At 43.4% G+C, this 16,813-nt stretch overlaps 1 protein-coding gene across 1 annotated transcript in view; it reads left to right on the top strand.

Annotated features, from left to right (window-relative positions):
• Nucleotides 1–16,813, top strand: part of STIM2 (stromal interaction molecule 2) — a gene marked incomplete in the record, with an annotated part of 440,010 nt that overhangs the window by 324,454 nt on the left and 98,743 nt on the right. The window contains 1 exon segment of the mRNA XM_053704074.1: nt 373–611. Within this exon segment, the coding sequence (XP_053560049.1) occupies nt 373–611 (239 nt within the window).

The raw sequence follows: 16,813 nt of genomic DNA, 5'->3' as shown, positions 1-16,813 counted from the left end.
GCACATGCAGAATAAAAGCTATCACTGAAGTCATTGATAACTTTTATTAGGCTTTTTTTTTTTTTTGCTTGCACAATTATATTGCAAAAAATACTAACCGTTTTGGCATGAAACCCCCCTAATGGCTAAATGATGCATTTATGCTTATTGTTCATCATTGTGTATTGTGGAAAGTTTTATTATTTTATGTTGGTTTGGTATCCTGACCATACTTTCTAGGCAATATAGCTACTTTATTTATGCCTTAAATTAATGGAAATTTAGTAGTATTTTTTTCTTTTTTTCTTTCTTTCTTACTTGTAAAAGTATTATACAACTATTTCCTTTTGGTCTTAGAAGAAATATTTATCTGTTGTAAATTTTGTTTCCCAGAAAAGCACTCTCTGAATTGACTACATGTTTACGGGAGCGCCTTTACCGTTGGCAGCAGATAGAGAAGATGAGTGGCTTTCAAATTGTGCATAACTCAGGTTTGCCAAACCTGACTTCCTCACTGTACTCAGACCACAGTTGGGTGGTAATGCCTAGAGTTTCAATTCCCCCTTATCCTATTGCTGGTGGCGTGGATGACTTGGATGAAGACACACCTCCAATAATTTCACAGTTTCATGGTATGTGATATTTCATTGTCATTTGTAGACATACAAAGTAAACATTGTGGCTTTGTGATATAACTTGTGGCATGGCATTTCTCTTTCTATGCAAAAAGAACAAATATTTATTCTTTTTTTTCATTTGACTGTAAAGCTGCACCTATATTTGCAGCCCATTATGTAGTAATATTGAAAAACTAAGCTTAAAGGTTATTGTTATTTTAACGTGTGTGTATGTGTGTGTATATATATATATATATATATATATATATATATATATATATATATATATATATATATATATATATATATGTGTGTGTGTGTGTAATTGGCAATTCATATATAATTCATGTAATTGGCAAGAGTCCATGAGCTAGTGACATATGGGATATACAATACTACTAGGAGGGGTAAAGTTTCCCAAACCTCAACATGCCTATAAATACACCCCTCATCACACCCACAATTCATTCTGTTTTACAAACTTTGCCTCCCTATGGAGATGGTGAAGTAAGTTTGTGCTTGATTTTCTTCTGTGATATGCGCTTCTCAGCATTTTGAAGCCTGATTCCTCTCAGAGTACAGTGAATGTCAGAGGGATGTGAAGGGAGTATCACCTATTGAATTCTATGGTTTTCCTCGCAGGAAATCTTTTTATAGGTTCTCTGTTATCGGTCGTAGAGATTCATCTCCTACCTCCCTTTTCAGATCGACTATATACTCTCATATTCCATTACCTCTACTGATAACTGTTTAAGTACTGGTTTGGCTATCTGCTATATGTGGATGGGTGTCTTTTGGTAAGTATGTTTTCATTACTTAAGACACTCTCAGCTATGGTTTGGCACTTTATGTATTAATATAAAGTTCTAAATATATGTATTGTACTTATATTTGCCATGAGTCAGATTTATGTATATTTCCTTTTGCAGACTTTCAGTTTTAAAATTGGGAAAACATATTTAGGAAGTTATTTTTTCTTACCTGGGGTATAGTCTTTTCTTCAAAATTGACTGTTTTCATTCATTTTCGCGGGCAAAATTAGGCTTGCGAGTCCGCAAAATGCTAATATTTATTGCGTTTTTTTTGGCGTGAAGATGTTTGGTGACGCAATTTCATCTTTTCCAGCGTCTTAGTTGACGCCAGGTCTCTTTGCACAAGGTTGCATCTGCCATGACGCGAGTTGCGTCATTTCCGGATGTTGTTAGCGCAAAAAAAATTCATTTTGCGTTGTGCGTCATACTGAAACTGCCATATAAGGAAATTGATAATTTTACTTTATATGTTTGTTTTTTCTCTTACATTTGCAAGATGTCTCAATCTGATCCTGTCTCAGAAACCATTGTTGGATTCCTGCTGCCTGTTAACAGTTCTACCAAAGCTAAGTGTATCTGTTGTAAGTTAGCAGAGATTATATGTCCAGCGGTAGTACGTAACAGTTGTCATGATAAGCTTTTACATGCAGACTATGTATCCATCAGTACTAGTACATTGGCTGTTGTCCCTTCAACATCTAATGTACATGATATCCCTGTGAATATAAAAGATTTTATTGCTGATGCGATTCAGAAGGCTTTGTCCTCTATCCCGCCATCTAATAAACGTAAAAGGTGTTTTAAAACTTCTCAAATGACAGACAACATACTGATTTATCCTCCTCTGATGAGGATCTATCTGATTCAGAAGATCCTACCTCAGATATTGACACTGACAAATCTACTTATCTCTTTAAGATGGAGTATATTCGTTCCTTGTTAAGAGGTGTTGATTACTTTGGATATTGAGGAAACTAGTCCTCTTGATATTAAAACTAGTAAACGTTTAAATTCTGTTTATAAATCTCCTGTGGTTACTCCAGCGGTTTTTCCAGTTCCTGATGCTATTTCTGATATGATTTCAAAGGAATGGAATAGGCCTGGTACTTTCATTCCTTCTGCTAGGTTTAAAAAGTTGTATCCTTTGCCAGCAATTAGATTGGAGTTTTGGGGAAAAATCCCCAAAGTTGATGGGGCTATCTCTACTCTTGCCAAACGTACTACTATACCTATGGAAGATAGTACTTCCTTTAAGAACCCTTTAGATAGTAAACTTGAATCTTATCTAAGGAAAGCTTATTTATATTCTGGCTATCTTCTCAGGCCTGTCATTTCTATGGCTGATGTTGCAGCTGCATCAACTTTTTGGTTGGAAAGTTTAGTGCAACAGGAAACTGATCTTGGTTTCTCCAACATAGGTGTGTCCGGTCCACGGCGTCATCCTTACTTGTGGGATATTCTCTTCCCCAACAGGAAATGGCAAAGAGCCCAGCAAAGCTGGTCACATGATCCCTCCTAGGCTCCGCCTACCCCAGTCATTCTCTTTGCCGTTGTACAGGCAACATCTCCACGGAGATGGCTTAGAGTTTTTTAGTGTTTAACTGTAGTTTTTCATTATTCAATCAAGAGTTTGTTATTTTCAAATAGTGCTGGTACGTACTATTTACTCAGAAACAGAAAAGAGATGAAGAATTCTGTTTGTATGAGGAAAATGATTTTAGCAACCGTAACTAAAATCCATGGCTGTTCCACACAGGACTGTTGAGAGCAATTAACTTCAGTTGGGGGAACAGTTTGCAGTCTCTTGCTGCTTGAGGTATGACACATTCTAACAAGACGATGTAATGCTGGAAGCTGTCATTTTCCCTATGGGATCCGGTAAGCCATGTTTATTACGATTGTAAATAAGGGCTTCACAAGGGCTTATTTAAACTGTAGACTTTTTTTGGGCTAAATCGATTGATATTAACACTTATTTAGCCTTGAGGAATCATTTATTCTGGGTATTTTGATTTAATAATATCGGCAGGCACTGTTTTAGACACCTTATTCTTTAGGGGCTTTCCCAAAGCATAGGCAGAGTCTCATTTTCGCGCCGGTGTTGCGCACTTGTTTTTGAGAGGCATGGCATGCAGTCGCATGTGAGAGGAGCTCTGATACTCATAAAAGACTTCTGAAGGCGTCATTTGGTATCGTATTCCCCTTTGGGTTTGGTTGGGTCTCAGCAAAGCAGATACCAGGGACTGTAAAGGGGTTTAAAGCTTAAAACGGCTCCGGTTCCGTTATTTTAAGGGTTAAAGCTTCCAAATTTGGTGTGCAATATTTTCAAGGCTTTAAGACGCTGTGGTGAAAATTTGGTGAATTTTGAACAATTCCTTCATGTTTTTTCGCAATTGCAGTAATAAAGTGTGTTCAGTTTAAAATTTAAAGTGACAGTAACGGTTTTATTTTAAAACGTTTTTTGTACTTTCTGATCAAGTTTATGCCTGTTTAACATGTCTGAACTACCAGATAGACTGTGTTCTGAATGTGGGGAAGCCAGAATTCCTATTCATTTAAATAAATGTGATTTATGTGATAATGACAATGATGCCCAAGATGATTCCTCAAGTGAGGGGAGTAAGCATGGTACTGCATCATTCCCTCCTTCGTCTACACGAGTCTTGCCCACTCAGGAGGCCCCTAGTACATCTAGCGCGCCAATACTCCTTACTATGCAACAATTAACGGCTGTAATGGATAATTCTGTCAAAAACATTTTAGCCAAAATGAACCCTTGTCAGCGTAAGCGTGGATGCTCTGTTTTAGTTACTGAAGAGCATGACGACGCTGATATTAATATCTCTGAAGGGCCCCTAACCCAATTTGAGGGGGCCAGGGAGGTTTTGTCTGAGGGAGAAATTACTGATTTAGGGAACATTTCTCAGCAGGCTGAATCTGATGTGATTACATTTAAATTTAAATTGGAACATCTCCGCATTTTGCTTAAGGAGGTATTATCCACTCTGGATGATTGTGAAAATTTAGTCATCCCAGAGAAACTATGTAAAATGGACAAGTTCCTAGAGGTGCCGGGGCTCCCAGAAGCTTTTCCTATACCCAAGCGGGTGGCGGACATTGTTAATAAAGAATGGGAAAGGCCCGGTATTCCTTTCATCCCTCCCCCCATATTTAAAAAATTGTTTCCTATGGTCGACCCCAGAAAGGACTTATGGCAGTCAGTCCCCAAGGTCGAGGGAGCGGTTTCTACTTTAAACAAACGCACCACTATTCCCATAGAGGATAGTTGTGCTTTCAAAGATCCTATGGATAAAAAATTAGAAGGTTTGCTTAAAAAGATGTTTGTTCAGCAGGGTTACCTTCTACAACCCATTTCATGCATTGTCCCTGTCACTACTGCCGCATATTTCTGGTTTGATGAACTGCTTAAGGTGCTCGATAGTGACTCTCCTCCTTATGAGGAGATTATGGACAGAATCAATGCTCTCAAATTGGCTAATTCTTTCACTCTAGACGCCTCTTTGCAATTGGCTAAGTTAGCGGCTAAGAACTCTGGGTTTGCTATTGTGGCGCGCAGAGCGCTTTGGTTGAAATCTTGGTCGGCTGATGCGTCTTCCAAGAACAAGCTACTAAACATTCCTTTCAAGGGGAAAACGCTGTTTGGTCCTGACTTGAAAGAGATTATCTCTGATATCACTGGGGGTAAGGGCCACGCCCTTCCTCAGGATCGGCCCTTCAAGGCAAAAAATAGACCTAATTTTCGTCCCTTTCGTAAAAACGGACCAGCCCAAGGTGCTACGTCCTCTAAGCAAGAGGGTAATACTTCTCAGGCCAAGCCAGCTTGGAGACCAATGCAAGGCTGGAACAAGGGCAAGCAGGTCAAGAAACCTGCCACTGCTACCAAGACAGCATGAAATATTGGCCCCCGATCCGGGACCGGATCTGGTGGGGGGCAGACTCTCTCTCTTCGCTCAGGCTTGGGCAAGAGATGTTCTGGATCCTTGGGCGCTAGAAATAGTCTCCCAGGGTTATCTTCTGGAATTCAAGGGACTTCCCCCAAGGGGGAGGTTCCACAAGTCGCAGTTGTCTTCAGACCACATAAAAAGACAGGCGTTCTTACATTGTGTAGAAGACCTGTTAAAAATGGGAGTGATTCATCCTGTTCCATTAAGAGAACAAGGGATGGGGTTCTACTCCAATCTGTTCATAGTTCCCAAAAAAGAGGGAACGTTCAGACCAATCCTAGATCTCAAGATCTTAAACAAATTTCTCAAGGTCCCATCGTTCAAGATGGAAACCATTCGAACTATCCTTCCTTCCATCCAGGAAGGTCAATTTATGACCACGGTGGATTTAAAGGATGCGTATCTACATATTCCTATCCACAAGGAACATCATCGGTTCCTAAGGTTTGCATTCCTGGACAAACATTACCAGTTCGTGGCGCTTCCTTTCGGATTAGCCACTGCTCCAAGGATTTTCACAAAGGTACTAGGGTCCCTTCTAGCGGTGCTAAGACCAAGGGGCATTGCAGTAGTACCTTACCTGGACGACATTCTGATTCAAGCGTCGTCCCTTCCTCAAGCAAAGGCTCACACGGACATTGTCCTGGCCTTTCTCAGATCTCACGGCTGGAAAGTGAACGTGGAAAAGAGTTCTCTATCCCCGTCAACAAGGGTTCCCTTCTTGGGAACAATTATAGACTCCTTAGAAATGAGGATCTTTCTAACAGAGGCCAGAAAAACAAAGCTTCTGGACTCTTGTCGGATACTTCATTCCGTTCCTCTTCCTTCCATAGCTCAGTGCATGGAAGTGATCGGGTTGATGGTGGCGGCGATGGACATAGTTCCTTTTGCGCGCATTCATCTAAGACCATTACAACTGTGCATGCTCAGTCAGTGGAATGGGGACTATACAGACTTGTCTCCGAAGATACAAGTAAATCAGAGGACCAGAGACTCACTCCGTTGGTGGCTGTCCCTGGACAATCTGTCTCAAGGGATGATGTTCCACAGACCAGAGTGGGTCATTGTCACGACCGACGCCAGTCTGATAGGCTGGGGCGCGGTCTGGGGATCCCTGAAAGCTCAGGGTCTTTGGTCTCGGGAAGAATCTCTTCTACCGATAAATATTCTGGAACTGAGAGCGATATTCAATGCGCTCCAGGCCTGGCCCCAGCTTGCGAGGACCAGGTTCATACGGTTTCAATCAGACAACATGACGACTGTTGCGTACATCAACCATCAGGGGGGAACAAGGAGTTCCCTAGCGATGGAAGAAGTAACCAAAATTATTCTTTGGGCGGAGTCTCACTCCTGCCACCTGTCTGCTATCCACATCCCAGGAGTGGAAAATTGGGAAGCGGATTTTCTGAGTCGTCAGACATTGCATCCGGGGGAGTGGGAACTCCATCCGGAAATCTTTGCCCGAGTCACTCACCTGTGGGGCATTCCAGACATGGATCTGATGGCCTCTCGTCAGAACTTCAAAGTTCCTTGCTACGGGGCCAGATCCAGGGATCCCAAGGCGGCTCTAGTGGATGCACTAGTAGCACCTTGGACCTTCAAACTAGCTTATGTGTTCCCGCCATTTCCTCTCATCCCCAGGCTGATAGCCAGGATCAAGCAGGAGAGGGCGTCGGTGATCTTGATAGCTCCTGCGTGGCCACGCAGGACTTGGTATGCAGATCTGGTGAATATGTCATCGGCTCCACCTTGGAAGCTACCTTTGAGACGAGACCTTCTTGTTCAGGGTCCGTTCGAACATCCGAATCTGGTTTCACTCCAGCTGACTGCTTGGAGATTGAACGCTTGATTTTATCGAAGCGAGGATTCTCAGATTCTGTGATCGATACTCTTGTTCAGGCCAGAAAGCCTGTGACTAGAAAGATTTACCATAAAATTTGGAAAAAATATATCTGTTGGTGTGAATCTAAAGGATTCCCTTGGGACAAGGTTAAGATTCCTAGGATTCTATCCTTCCTTCAAGAAGGATTGGAAAAAGGATTATCTGCAAGTTCCCTGAAGGGACAGATTTCTGCCTTGTCGGTATTACTTCACAAAAAGCTGGCAGCTGTGCCAGATGTTCAAGCCTTTGTTCAGGCTCTGGTTAGAATCAAGCCTGTTTACAAACCTTTGACTCCTCCTTGGAGTCTCAATTTAGTTCTTTCAGTTCTTCAGGGGGTTCCGTTTGAACCCTTACATTCCGTTGATATTAAGTTATTATCTTGGAAAGTTTTGTTTTTAGTTGCGATTTCTTCTGCTAGAAGAGTCTCAGAATTATCTGCTCTGCAGTGTTCTCCTCCTTATCTGGTGTTCCATGCAGATAAGGTGGTTTTACGTACTAAACCTGGTTTTCTTCCAAAAGTTGTTTCTAACAAAAACATTAACCAGGAGATTATCGTACCTTCTCTGTGTCCAAAACCAGTTTCAAAGAAGGAACGTTTGTTGCACAATTTGGATGTTGTGCGCGCTCTAAAATTCTATTTAGATGCTACAAAGGATTTTAGACAAACATCTTCCTTGTTTGTTGTTTATTCAGGTAAAAGGAGAGGTCAAAAAGCAACTTCTACCTCTCTCTCTTTTTGGATTAAAAGCATCATCAGATTGGCTTACGAGACTGCCGGACGGCAGCCTCCCGAAAGAATCACAGCTCATTCCACTAGGGCTGTGGCTTCCACATGGGCCTTCAAGAACGAGGCTTCTGTTGATCAGATATGTAGGGCAGCGACTTGGTCTTCACTGCACACTTTTACCAAATTTTACAAGTTTGATACTTTTGCTTCTTCTGAGGCTATTTTTGGGAGAAAGGTTTTGCAAGCCGTGGTGCCTTCCATTTAGGTGACCTGATTTGCTCCCTCCCTTCATCCGTGTCCTAAAGCTTTGGTATTGGTTCCCACAAGTAAGGATGACGCCGTGGACCGGACACACCTATGTTGGAGAAAACAGAATTTATGTTTACCTGATAAATTTCTTTCTCCAACGGTGTGTCCGGTCCACGGCCCGCCCTGGTTTTTTTAATCAGGTCTGATATTTTATTTTCTTTAACTACAGTCACCACGGTACCATATGATTTCTCCTATGCAAATATTCCTCCTTAACGTCGGTCGAATGACTGGGGTAGGCGGAGCCTAGGAGGGATCATGTGACCAGCTTTGCTGGGCTCTTTGCCATTTCCTGTTGGGGAAGAGAATATCCCACAAGTAAGGATGACGCCGTGGACCGGACACACCGTTGGAGAAAGAAATTTATCAGGTAAACATAAATTCTGTTTTTTTGTCTAGCATTGTTCGCTTGCTTCAACATGCTAATCATTTTATCTGTGATGCTATTTTCTCCAACATTGGTGTGTCCGGTCCACGGCGTCATCCATTACTTGTGGGAATATTCTCTTCCCCAACAGGAAATGGCAAAGAGCACAGCAAAAGCTGCCCATATAGCCCCTCCTCTGGCTCTGCCCCCCAGTCATTCTCTTTGCCGCTCTGAACAATCTCCACGGAGATGGTGAAGAGTATGTGGTGTTGTAGTTTTTTATTCTTCTATCAAGAGGAAGGATGCATGGCAAACAGTCCCTAAGGTTGAGGGGGCAGTTTCTACGCTAGCCAAACGAACGACTATTCCCATTGAGGACAATTGTGCTTTCAAACATCCTATAGATAAAAAATTGGAGAGTTTGCTTAAAAAGATTTTTGTTCAGCAAGGTTTCCTCCTCCAACCAATTTCGTGCATTATTCCTGTTACTACGGCGGCGTGTTTTTGGTTCGATGAACTAGAAAAGTCGCTCAATAAGGAGACTCCATATGAGGAAGTCATGGACAGAATTCACGGACTTAAGTTAGCCAATTCCTTTATTTTAGATGCCGCTTTGCAATTGGCGAGGTTAGCGGCGAAAAATTCAGGGTTTGCAATTGTGGCGCGCAGAGCGCTCTGGCTAAAGTCTTGGTCGGCGGATGTATCTTCCAAGACAAAATTGCTTAATATTCCTTTCAAAGGTAAGACCCTTTTTGGGCCAGAATTGAAGGAGATTATTTCAGACATCACTGGGGGAAAGGGCCATGCCCTCCCACAGGATAGGCCTTTTAAGGCTAAGAATAAGTCCAATTTCCGTTCCTTTCGTAACTTCAGGAACGGACCGTCTCCTAACTCTGCAGCTTCTAGACAAGAGGGTAACGCTTCCCAGGCTAAGCCAGCTTGGAAACCAATGCAAGGCTGGAACAAGGGTAAACAGGCCAAGAAGCCTGCTGCTGCTACTAAGACAGCATGAAGGGGTAGCCCCCGATCCGGGACCGGATCTAGTAGGGGCAGACTTTCTCTCTTTGCTCAGGCTTGGGCAAGAGATGTTCCGGATCCCTGGGCACTAGAAATAGTCTCTCAGGGTTATCTTCTAGAATTCAAGGAACTTCCTCCAATGGGAAGGTTCCACATGTCTCGCTTATCTTCAGACCAGATTAAGAGACAGGCATTCTTACATTGCGTAGGAGACCTATTAAAGATGGGAGTGATACACCCAGTTCCAACAGCGGAACAAGGTCAGGGGTTTTACTCAAACCTGTTTGTAGTTCCCAAAAAAAGAGGGAACTTTCATACCAATTCTGGATTTAAAAATTCTAAACAAATTCCTCAGAGTTCCATCGTTCAAAATGGAAACCATTCGAACTATTTTACCTACAATCCAGGAGGGTCAATATATGACTACCGTGGATTTAAAGGATGCGTACCTACATATTCCTATCCACAAAGATCATCATCAGTTCCTAAGGTTCGCCTTTCTGGACAAACATTACCAGTTCGTGGCTCTTCCATTCGGTTTAGCCACTGCTCCCAGAATCTTCACAAAGGTGCTAGGGTCCCTTCTAGCGGTTCTAAGACCGAGGGGCATTGCAGTGGCACCTTACCTAGACGACATTCTAATCCAAGCGTTGTCCCTTTCCAGATCAAAGGCTCATGCAGACATTGTATTAGCCTTTCTAAGGTCTCACGGGTGGAAGGTGAACGTGGAAAAGAGTTCCCTGTCCCCGTCTACAAGAGTTCCCTTTCTGGGAACAATAATAGATTCTGTAGAAATGAAGATCTTTCTCACAGAGGTCCGAAAATTAAAGCTTCTAAAGGCTTGTCAAGTTCTTCATTCTATTCCTCAGCCTTCCATAGCTCAGTGCATGGAAGTAATAGGTCTAATGGTGGCAGCAATGGACGTGGTTACTTTTGCTCGAATTCATCTAAGACCATTGCAACTGTGCATGCTCAGACAGTGGAATGGGGATTATGCAGACTTGTCTCCCCAGATTCAAGTAGACCAGTTAACCAGAGACTCACTCTGTTGGTGGTTGACTCAGGATCACCTGTCTCAGGGAATGAGTTTCCGCAGACCAGAGTGGGTCATTGTCACGACCGACGCCAGTCTATTAGGCTGGGGCGCGGTCTGGGACTCCCTGAAAGTTCAGGGTCTATGGTCTCGGGAAGAGTCTCTTCTCCCGATAAACATCCTGGAACTGAGAGCGATATTCAATGCGCTCCGGGCTTGGCCTCAACTAGCGAAGGCCGGATTCATAAGATTCCAGTCGGACAACATGACGACTGTAGCTTACATCAACCATCAGGGAGGAACAAAGAGTTCCTTGGCGATGAGAGAGGTATCCAAGATCATCAAATGGGCGGAGGATCACTCCTGCCATCTATCTGCAATTCACATCCCAGGAGTGGACAACTGGGAGGCGGATTATTTGAGTCGTCAGACTTTCCATCCGGGGGAGTGGGAACTCCACCCGGAGGTCTTTGCCCAGTTAACTCAATTATGGGGCATTCCAGACATGGATCTGATGGCGTCTCGTCAGAACTTCAAGGTTCCTTGCTACGGGTCCAGATCCAGGGATCCCAAGGCGACTCTAGTGGATGCATTAGTGGCGCCTTGGTCGTTCAACCTAGCTTATGTGTTTCCACCGTTTCCTCTCCTTCCCAGGCTCGTAGCCAGGATCAAACAGGAGAAGGCCTCTGTGATTCTGATAGCTCCTGCGTGGCCACGCATGACTTGGTATGCAGACCTGGTGAATATGTCATCGGCTCCACCTTGGAAGCTACCTTTGTGACAGGATCTTCTAGTACAAGGTCCATTCGAACATCCAAATCTAGTTTCTCTGCAGCTGACTGCTTGGAAATTGAACGCTTGATTTTATCCAAGCGTGGGTTTTCAAATTCAGTGATAGATACTCTGGTCCAAGCCAGAAAACCTGTGACTAGAAAGATTTACCATAAAATATGGAAAAAATATATCTGTTGGTGTGAATCCAAGGGATTCTCCTGGAGTAAAATTAAAATTCCTAAGATTCTTTCCTTTCTCCAAGAGGGTTTGGATAAAGGGTTGTCAGCGAGTTGTCTAAAAGGACAGATTTCTGCTTCATCTGTTTTGTGACACAAATGCCTGGCAGCTGTGCCAGATTTACAAGCTTTTGTACAGGCTTTGGTCAGAATCAAGCCTGTTTACAGACCCATGACTCCTCCTTGGAGTCTAAATTTAGTTCTTTCAGTTCTTCAAGCGGTTCCGTTTGAACCTTTACATTCCATAGATATCAAGTTACTATCTTGGAAAGTCCTGTTTTTGGTTGCTATTTCTTCTGCTAGAAGAGTTTCTGAATTATCTGCTTGCAGTGTGATCCACCCTATCTGGTGTACCATTCAGATAAGGTCGTTTTGCGTACCAAACCTGGTTTTCTTCCAAAAGTAGTTTCCAACAAGAATATTAACCAGGAAATAGTTGTTCCTTCTCTGTGTCCGAATCCAGTTTCAAAGAAGGAACGTTTGTTACACAATTTAGATGTGGTCCGTGCTTTAAAGTTCTATTTAGACGCAACAAAGGATTTCAGACAAACTTCATCTTTGTTTGTCGTTTACTCTGGTAAGAGGAGAGGACAAAAAGCTACTGCTACCTCTCTTTCTTTCTGGCTGAAAAGCATCATCCGATTGGCTTATGAGACTGCCGGACGGCAGCCTCCTGAACGAATCACAGCTCACTCTACTAGGGCTGTGGCTTCCACATGGGCCTTCAAGAACGAGGCTTCTGTTGATCAGATATGTAAGGCAGCGACTTGGTCTTCTCTGCACACTTTTGCCAAGTTCTACAAATTTGATACTTTTGCTTCTTCGGAGGCTATTTTTGGGAGAAAGGTTTTGCAAGCCGTGGTGCCTTCTGTTTAGGTAACCTGATTGGCTCCCTCCCTTCATCCGTGTCCTAAAGCTTTGGTATTGGTTCCCACAAGTAATGGATGACGCCGTGGACCAGACACACCAATGTTGGAGAAAACAGAATTTATGCTTACCTGATAAATTTCTTTCTCCAACGGTGTGTCCGGTCCACGGCCCGCCCTGGTTTTTTAATCAGGTTTGAAAAATGTCTTTCTCTATACACTACAGTCACCACGGCACCCTATAGTTTCTCCTTTTTTTCTCCTAACCGTCGGTCGAATGACTGGGGGGCGGAGCCAGAGGAGGGGCTATATGGGCAGCTTTTGCTGTGCTCTTTGCCATTTCCTGTTGGGGAAGAGAATATTCCCACAAGTAATGGATGACGCCGTGGACCGGACACACCGTTGGAGAAAGAAATTTATCAGGTAAGCATAAATTCTGTTTTTAATATAATCAAAATTGATGTTAAATCTATGTCTTTAGCTATTTTAGCTAGAAGAGCTTTGTGGCTCAAATATTAGAATGCTGTCATGGTATCTAAATCTAGATTACTATCGCTTTCTTTCCAAGTTAACAATTTATTTGGTTCTCGGTTGGATTCAATTATTTCAACTGTTACTGGGGGGAAGGGAGTTTTTTTTTACCTCAGGATAAAAGATCTAAGGGTAAATCTAAAGCTTCTAATCGTTTTCGTTCTTTTCGACAGAATAAGGAACAGAAAGCCAATCCTTCCCCCAAAGAATCTGGTTCCGATTTCAAGCCCTCTTCAATTTGGAATAAATGCAAGCCTTTTAAGAAACCAAAGCCAGCCCCCAAGTCTGCATGAAGGTGTGGCCCTCATTCCAGCTCAGCTGGGGGGGGGGGGGGGGCAAATTAAAAAAAAATCCAAAACATTTAGGCATATTCGGTCCAAAATCAATGGATTCAGAGCATTGACTCTCAAGGGTATTGAATAGGATTCAAAGTAAGACCTCCTGTGAGAAGATTTTTTTCTCTCACGTTTCAGCAAATCCAGTGAAGGCTCAGGCTTTTCTGAAGTGTGTTTCAGATCTAGTGCTTTCAGGTGTAATTATACCAGTTCCATTTCAGGGACAGGGTCTGGGGTTTTATTTAAATCTATTCATTGTCCCAAAAAAAGAAAATTCATGAGGGGGGCGGAGCCAGCAGCAGCAATGGAAGCTGTGTAATCTCTGAGCTCCGGGACCCAGTTCCATATATCAGCTCAAAACTACTCGCAAAGCCCTAGATTCCACTAAATAACATGCCCTCATAAATGCTCTATAGATCGGGAGTCAGGAGACACCATTTTTAAGCAGACCCAGCGGGCTTACTCTCGTCTTAAAACCTTTTACCCGGCTCGGAGCCAACCTTGAATCCGGGACTTCACTACGTTTCCTGACCATCTTGAGGAATCCTTCCTCTCTCTGATCGCAGACCCGGACTGCCCTTAGCTGTAACTACAGTGTCTCCTACCTACTCCTGGACCCCACCGCCATTACTGGGAGCGAACCGCACACGCAGCATAGAGACCGCAGCTGCATTATAAGAAGCCGGAGGTCACTTCTTTTACGGGTAAGGAGAGGGGATAGAACGGTGCCCTACACCACCCGGGCCCTAACTAGTGACAGGGGGAGCGAGTGCAGACAGGCACACTCATAGTGGAGACCAGCCGCTTATCCAGAGGCCTGCTGTACGGGGCCTAAAGATTTTAGCCTGCACAGTTAACCACGTGGTAGAATCACCACGCGGCAGTGTACCAACTAACACTACTCAGACCCCAGAGGTACTTGGGCTCTGCACCTGGCCCTTATTTCATCCCACTTTATTGGACATCATCATACTAACAACAGATCTGGTTCAGGCCTTTCCCTTTTTTTTTCTCTTCTAACCATAACTGCATAGGAAAGGGTTTCTGTAACATTCTTTTACAACTTCCCCCTGCACAATGAATGCAAAACGCACTTCGAAACTGAATAAACCCCCTAAGATGCACAACCACAGAGACAGCATGGTCGCTCAGTTTTTCTCGCCCCCTGCCTCAAAAGTGGGTGACAGTACTGAACCTGCCAAGTCGCCAAAAAAGAAATTACAGTCTTCGCAAGTACAAGAAGATGACACTGAGGAGAGCACACCTGTCCCCAACACCATCTTCTCTACCCTAGCATCCAAACAGGATATAGCGGATATCATTCGCTCGTGTATCAGGGAAGAGATAGCAGAAATAAAGCAAGACCTTCACTCAGTGGGCAATAGAGTGGAGGCCTTGGAAGAATTCACGGACCACCTTCAAGTGGAAATCAATACAACTCAGGATTCAACAAACCATCACACAGCTCTTATAGCAGATCTCTTCGACAAAATCGAGGATCTGGAGAATAGGAGCCGCCGGAAAAATCTCAGAATCAGAGGTGTTCCTGAGTCGGTATTACCTAAAGACTTTCCAATCTATCTCCCAGCTTTATTCGCACATCTCAGAAACACCACTCCCTCCACAGATATCCCTTGGGTTCGAGCCCACAGAGCCCTTAGACCGAAACCCCCTGACACTGCCCCCCCAAGGGACATCATCATGAAGTTCAGAGAGTTCAACGAAAAGGAGGAACTCCTAAACCTCTCTCGTAGGCACCAGCCTGTTAAATTCAGGGGGGTTGTTCTCCAATTTTTTCAAGACCTCTCCCAACGAACATTGCAAAGGAGGAGAGATCTGGCTCCTGTAACATCCCTTCTTAGACAGAAGAAAATCCTCTACAGGTGGGGATTCCCCTTTCATCTCTATGTTCTTCATGGAAATAGAAAGTTAATTTGCAGAACCCCAGAAGATGTCAACGCCTTTTGCCAGGCCTTGGAATTGGACCCTCCAGAAGAACTCTCTCCAGAGAACTCTCACGAACCCCCTAGAAAGAAACCTACAGGACCTGTCATGAGAGACTGGCAGCGTATTCCCCCCAAACCTCAGTCTAAGCCGCAGGCCAAGCCCCCCGGCTTGCTCTCTAAAGTCACAACTTAATCAATTATTTTGTATCTTAGCTATCCCTACGAGCTGACCATTCTACTAGAGACTTTGCCCGGTGCTACAGCTTGGTCGCTGGGTAATGTATAGCCACATTGGCCATAAACCTTTTACTGTTAAACGACTTCTGATCTAGAAATAAGTAAATTTAGGAATTTAGGAATTATTGTATTGTACTGTTAGAAATATTTTACCATTGTAATTGAGCATTAGTCATCCCTAAATGTATATCACTTGCTATGGAATGGGTTATAATCCCTCCCTCTTAACACTAAAAGTTTAATGCTTGCATTAGTATCTAGATTTTTTATGAGAAAATGTATGTTTTGTTTTATGTTCTTATTCATGTTTTTTTTGCTATGCGACAGAGATACAGACCCTAGGGCATACTTAACACAACCTTCTTTCTATACTCTACAACCACACATGCATGCCTATCATTTATTGCAGTCATCTAATCACGGACACCAGTCACACCAGCACCATGGAAGGTCACACTAAAACTCTCACTTTACTGAGTCAGAATACCAAAGGCTTGAATTCTGCACAAAAACGCTCACTAGCCATGAGAGACCTACGTAGGAAAGGGGGTGATATTCTTTTCCTCCAAGAGACTCACTTTTTAAAAAATAAGGAACCTAATTATTTTGGAGGTTTCTATACTCAAAGCTTTCACAGCTCTTTTGACCACAAAAGGCACGGCGTAAGCATCCTAATCAGCAGACAGATCCCTTTTACTCACATCCACACCTACACTGACTCTGAAGGCAGGTTTTTATGTGTAACTGGCACCCTGTTTGGCTCCCCGGTGACACTGGTCAATCTTTATGCTCCCAACACCAGACAGCTCCCCTTTTTCAGGAAAAGTTTCGCCAAGATTCTAGACCACACAATAGGCGCACTATATCTAGGGGGAGACTTCAATCTCCCCATTCAACCACATTTAGATTCCTCGAACCCTCGACCCACAACTCCTAAACACACAATCAAGCAACTATGGAAACTTATGCTAGACCAAACTCTATTTGACATTTGGAGATTCGTCCACCCTGAGAAGAGGGACTATACCTTTTTCTCTGCCCCTCATAGTTCATATAGTAGAATTGATTACCTCTTTACTAATCAAAGAGGCCTTTCCAATGTACTATCCTCCAGGCTTTCACATACCGTTTGGTCAGACCACTCGGCTGTATTAACAACACTCAAATGGCCATCAGCACC

The sequence above is a fragment of the Bombina bombina genome, chromosome 2 (genome assembly GCF_027579735.1).
Source record: "Bombina bombina isolate aBomBom1 chromosome 2, aBomBom1.pri, whole genome shotgun sequence".
Taxonomy (NCBI): domain Eukaryota; kingdom Metazoa; phylum Chordata; class Amphibia; order Anura; family Bombinatoridae; genus Bombina; species Bombina bombina.
Note: the sequence above shows the minus strand (reverse complement) of the source record. Positions and strands in the feature narration are given on the sequence as shown.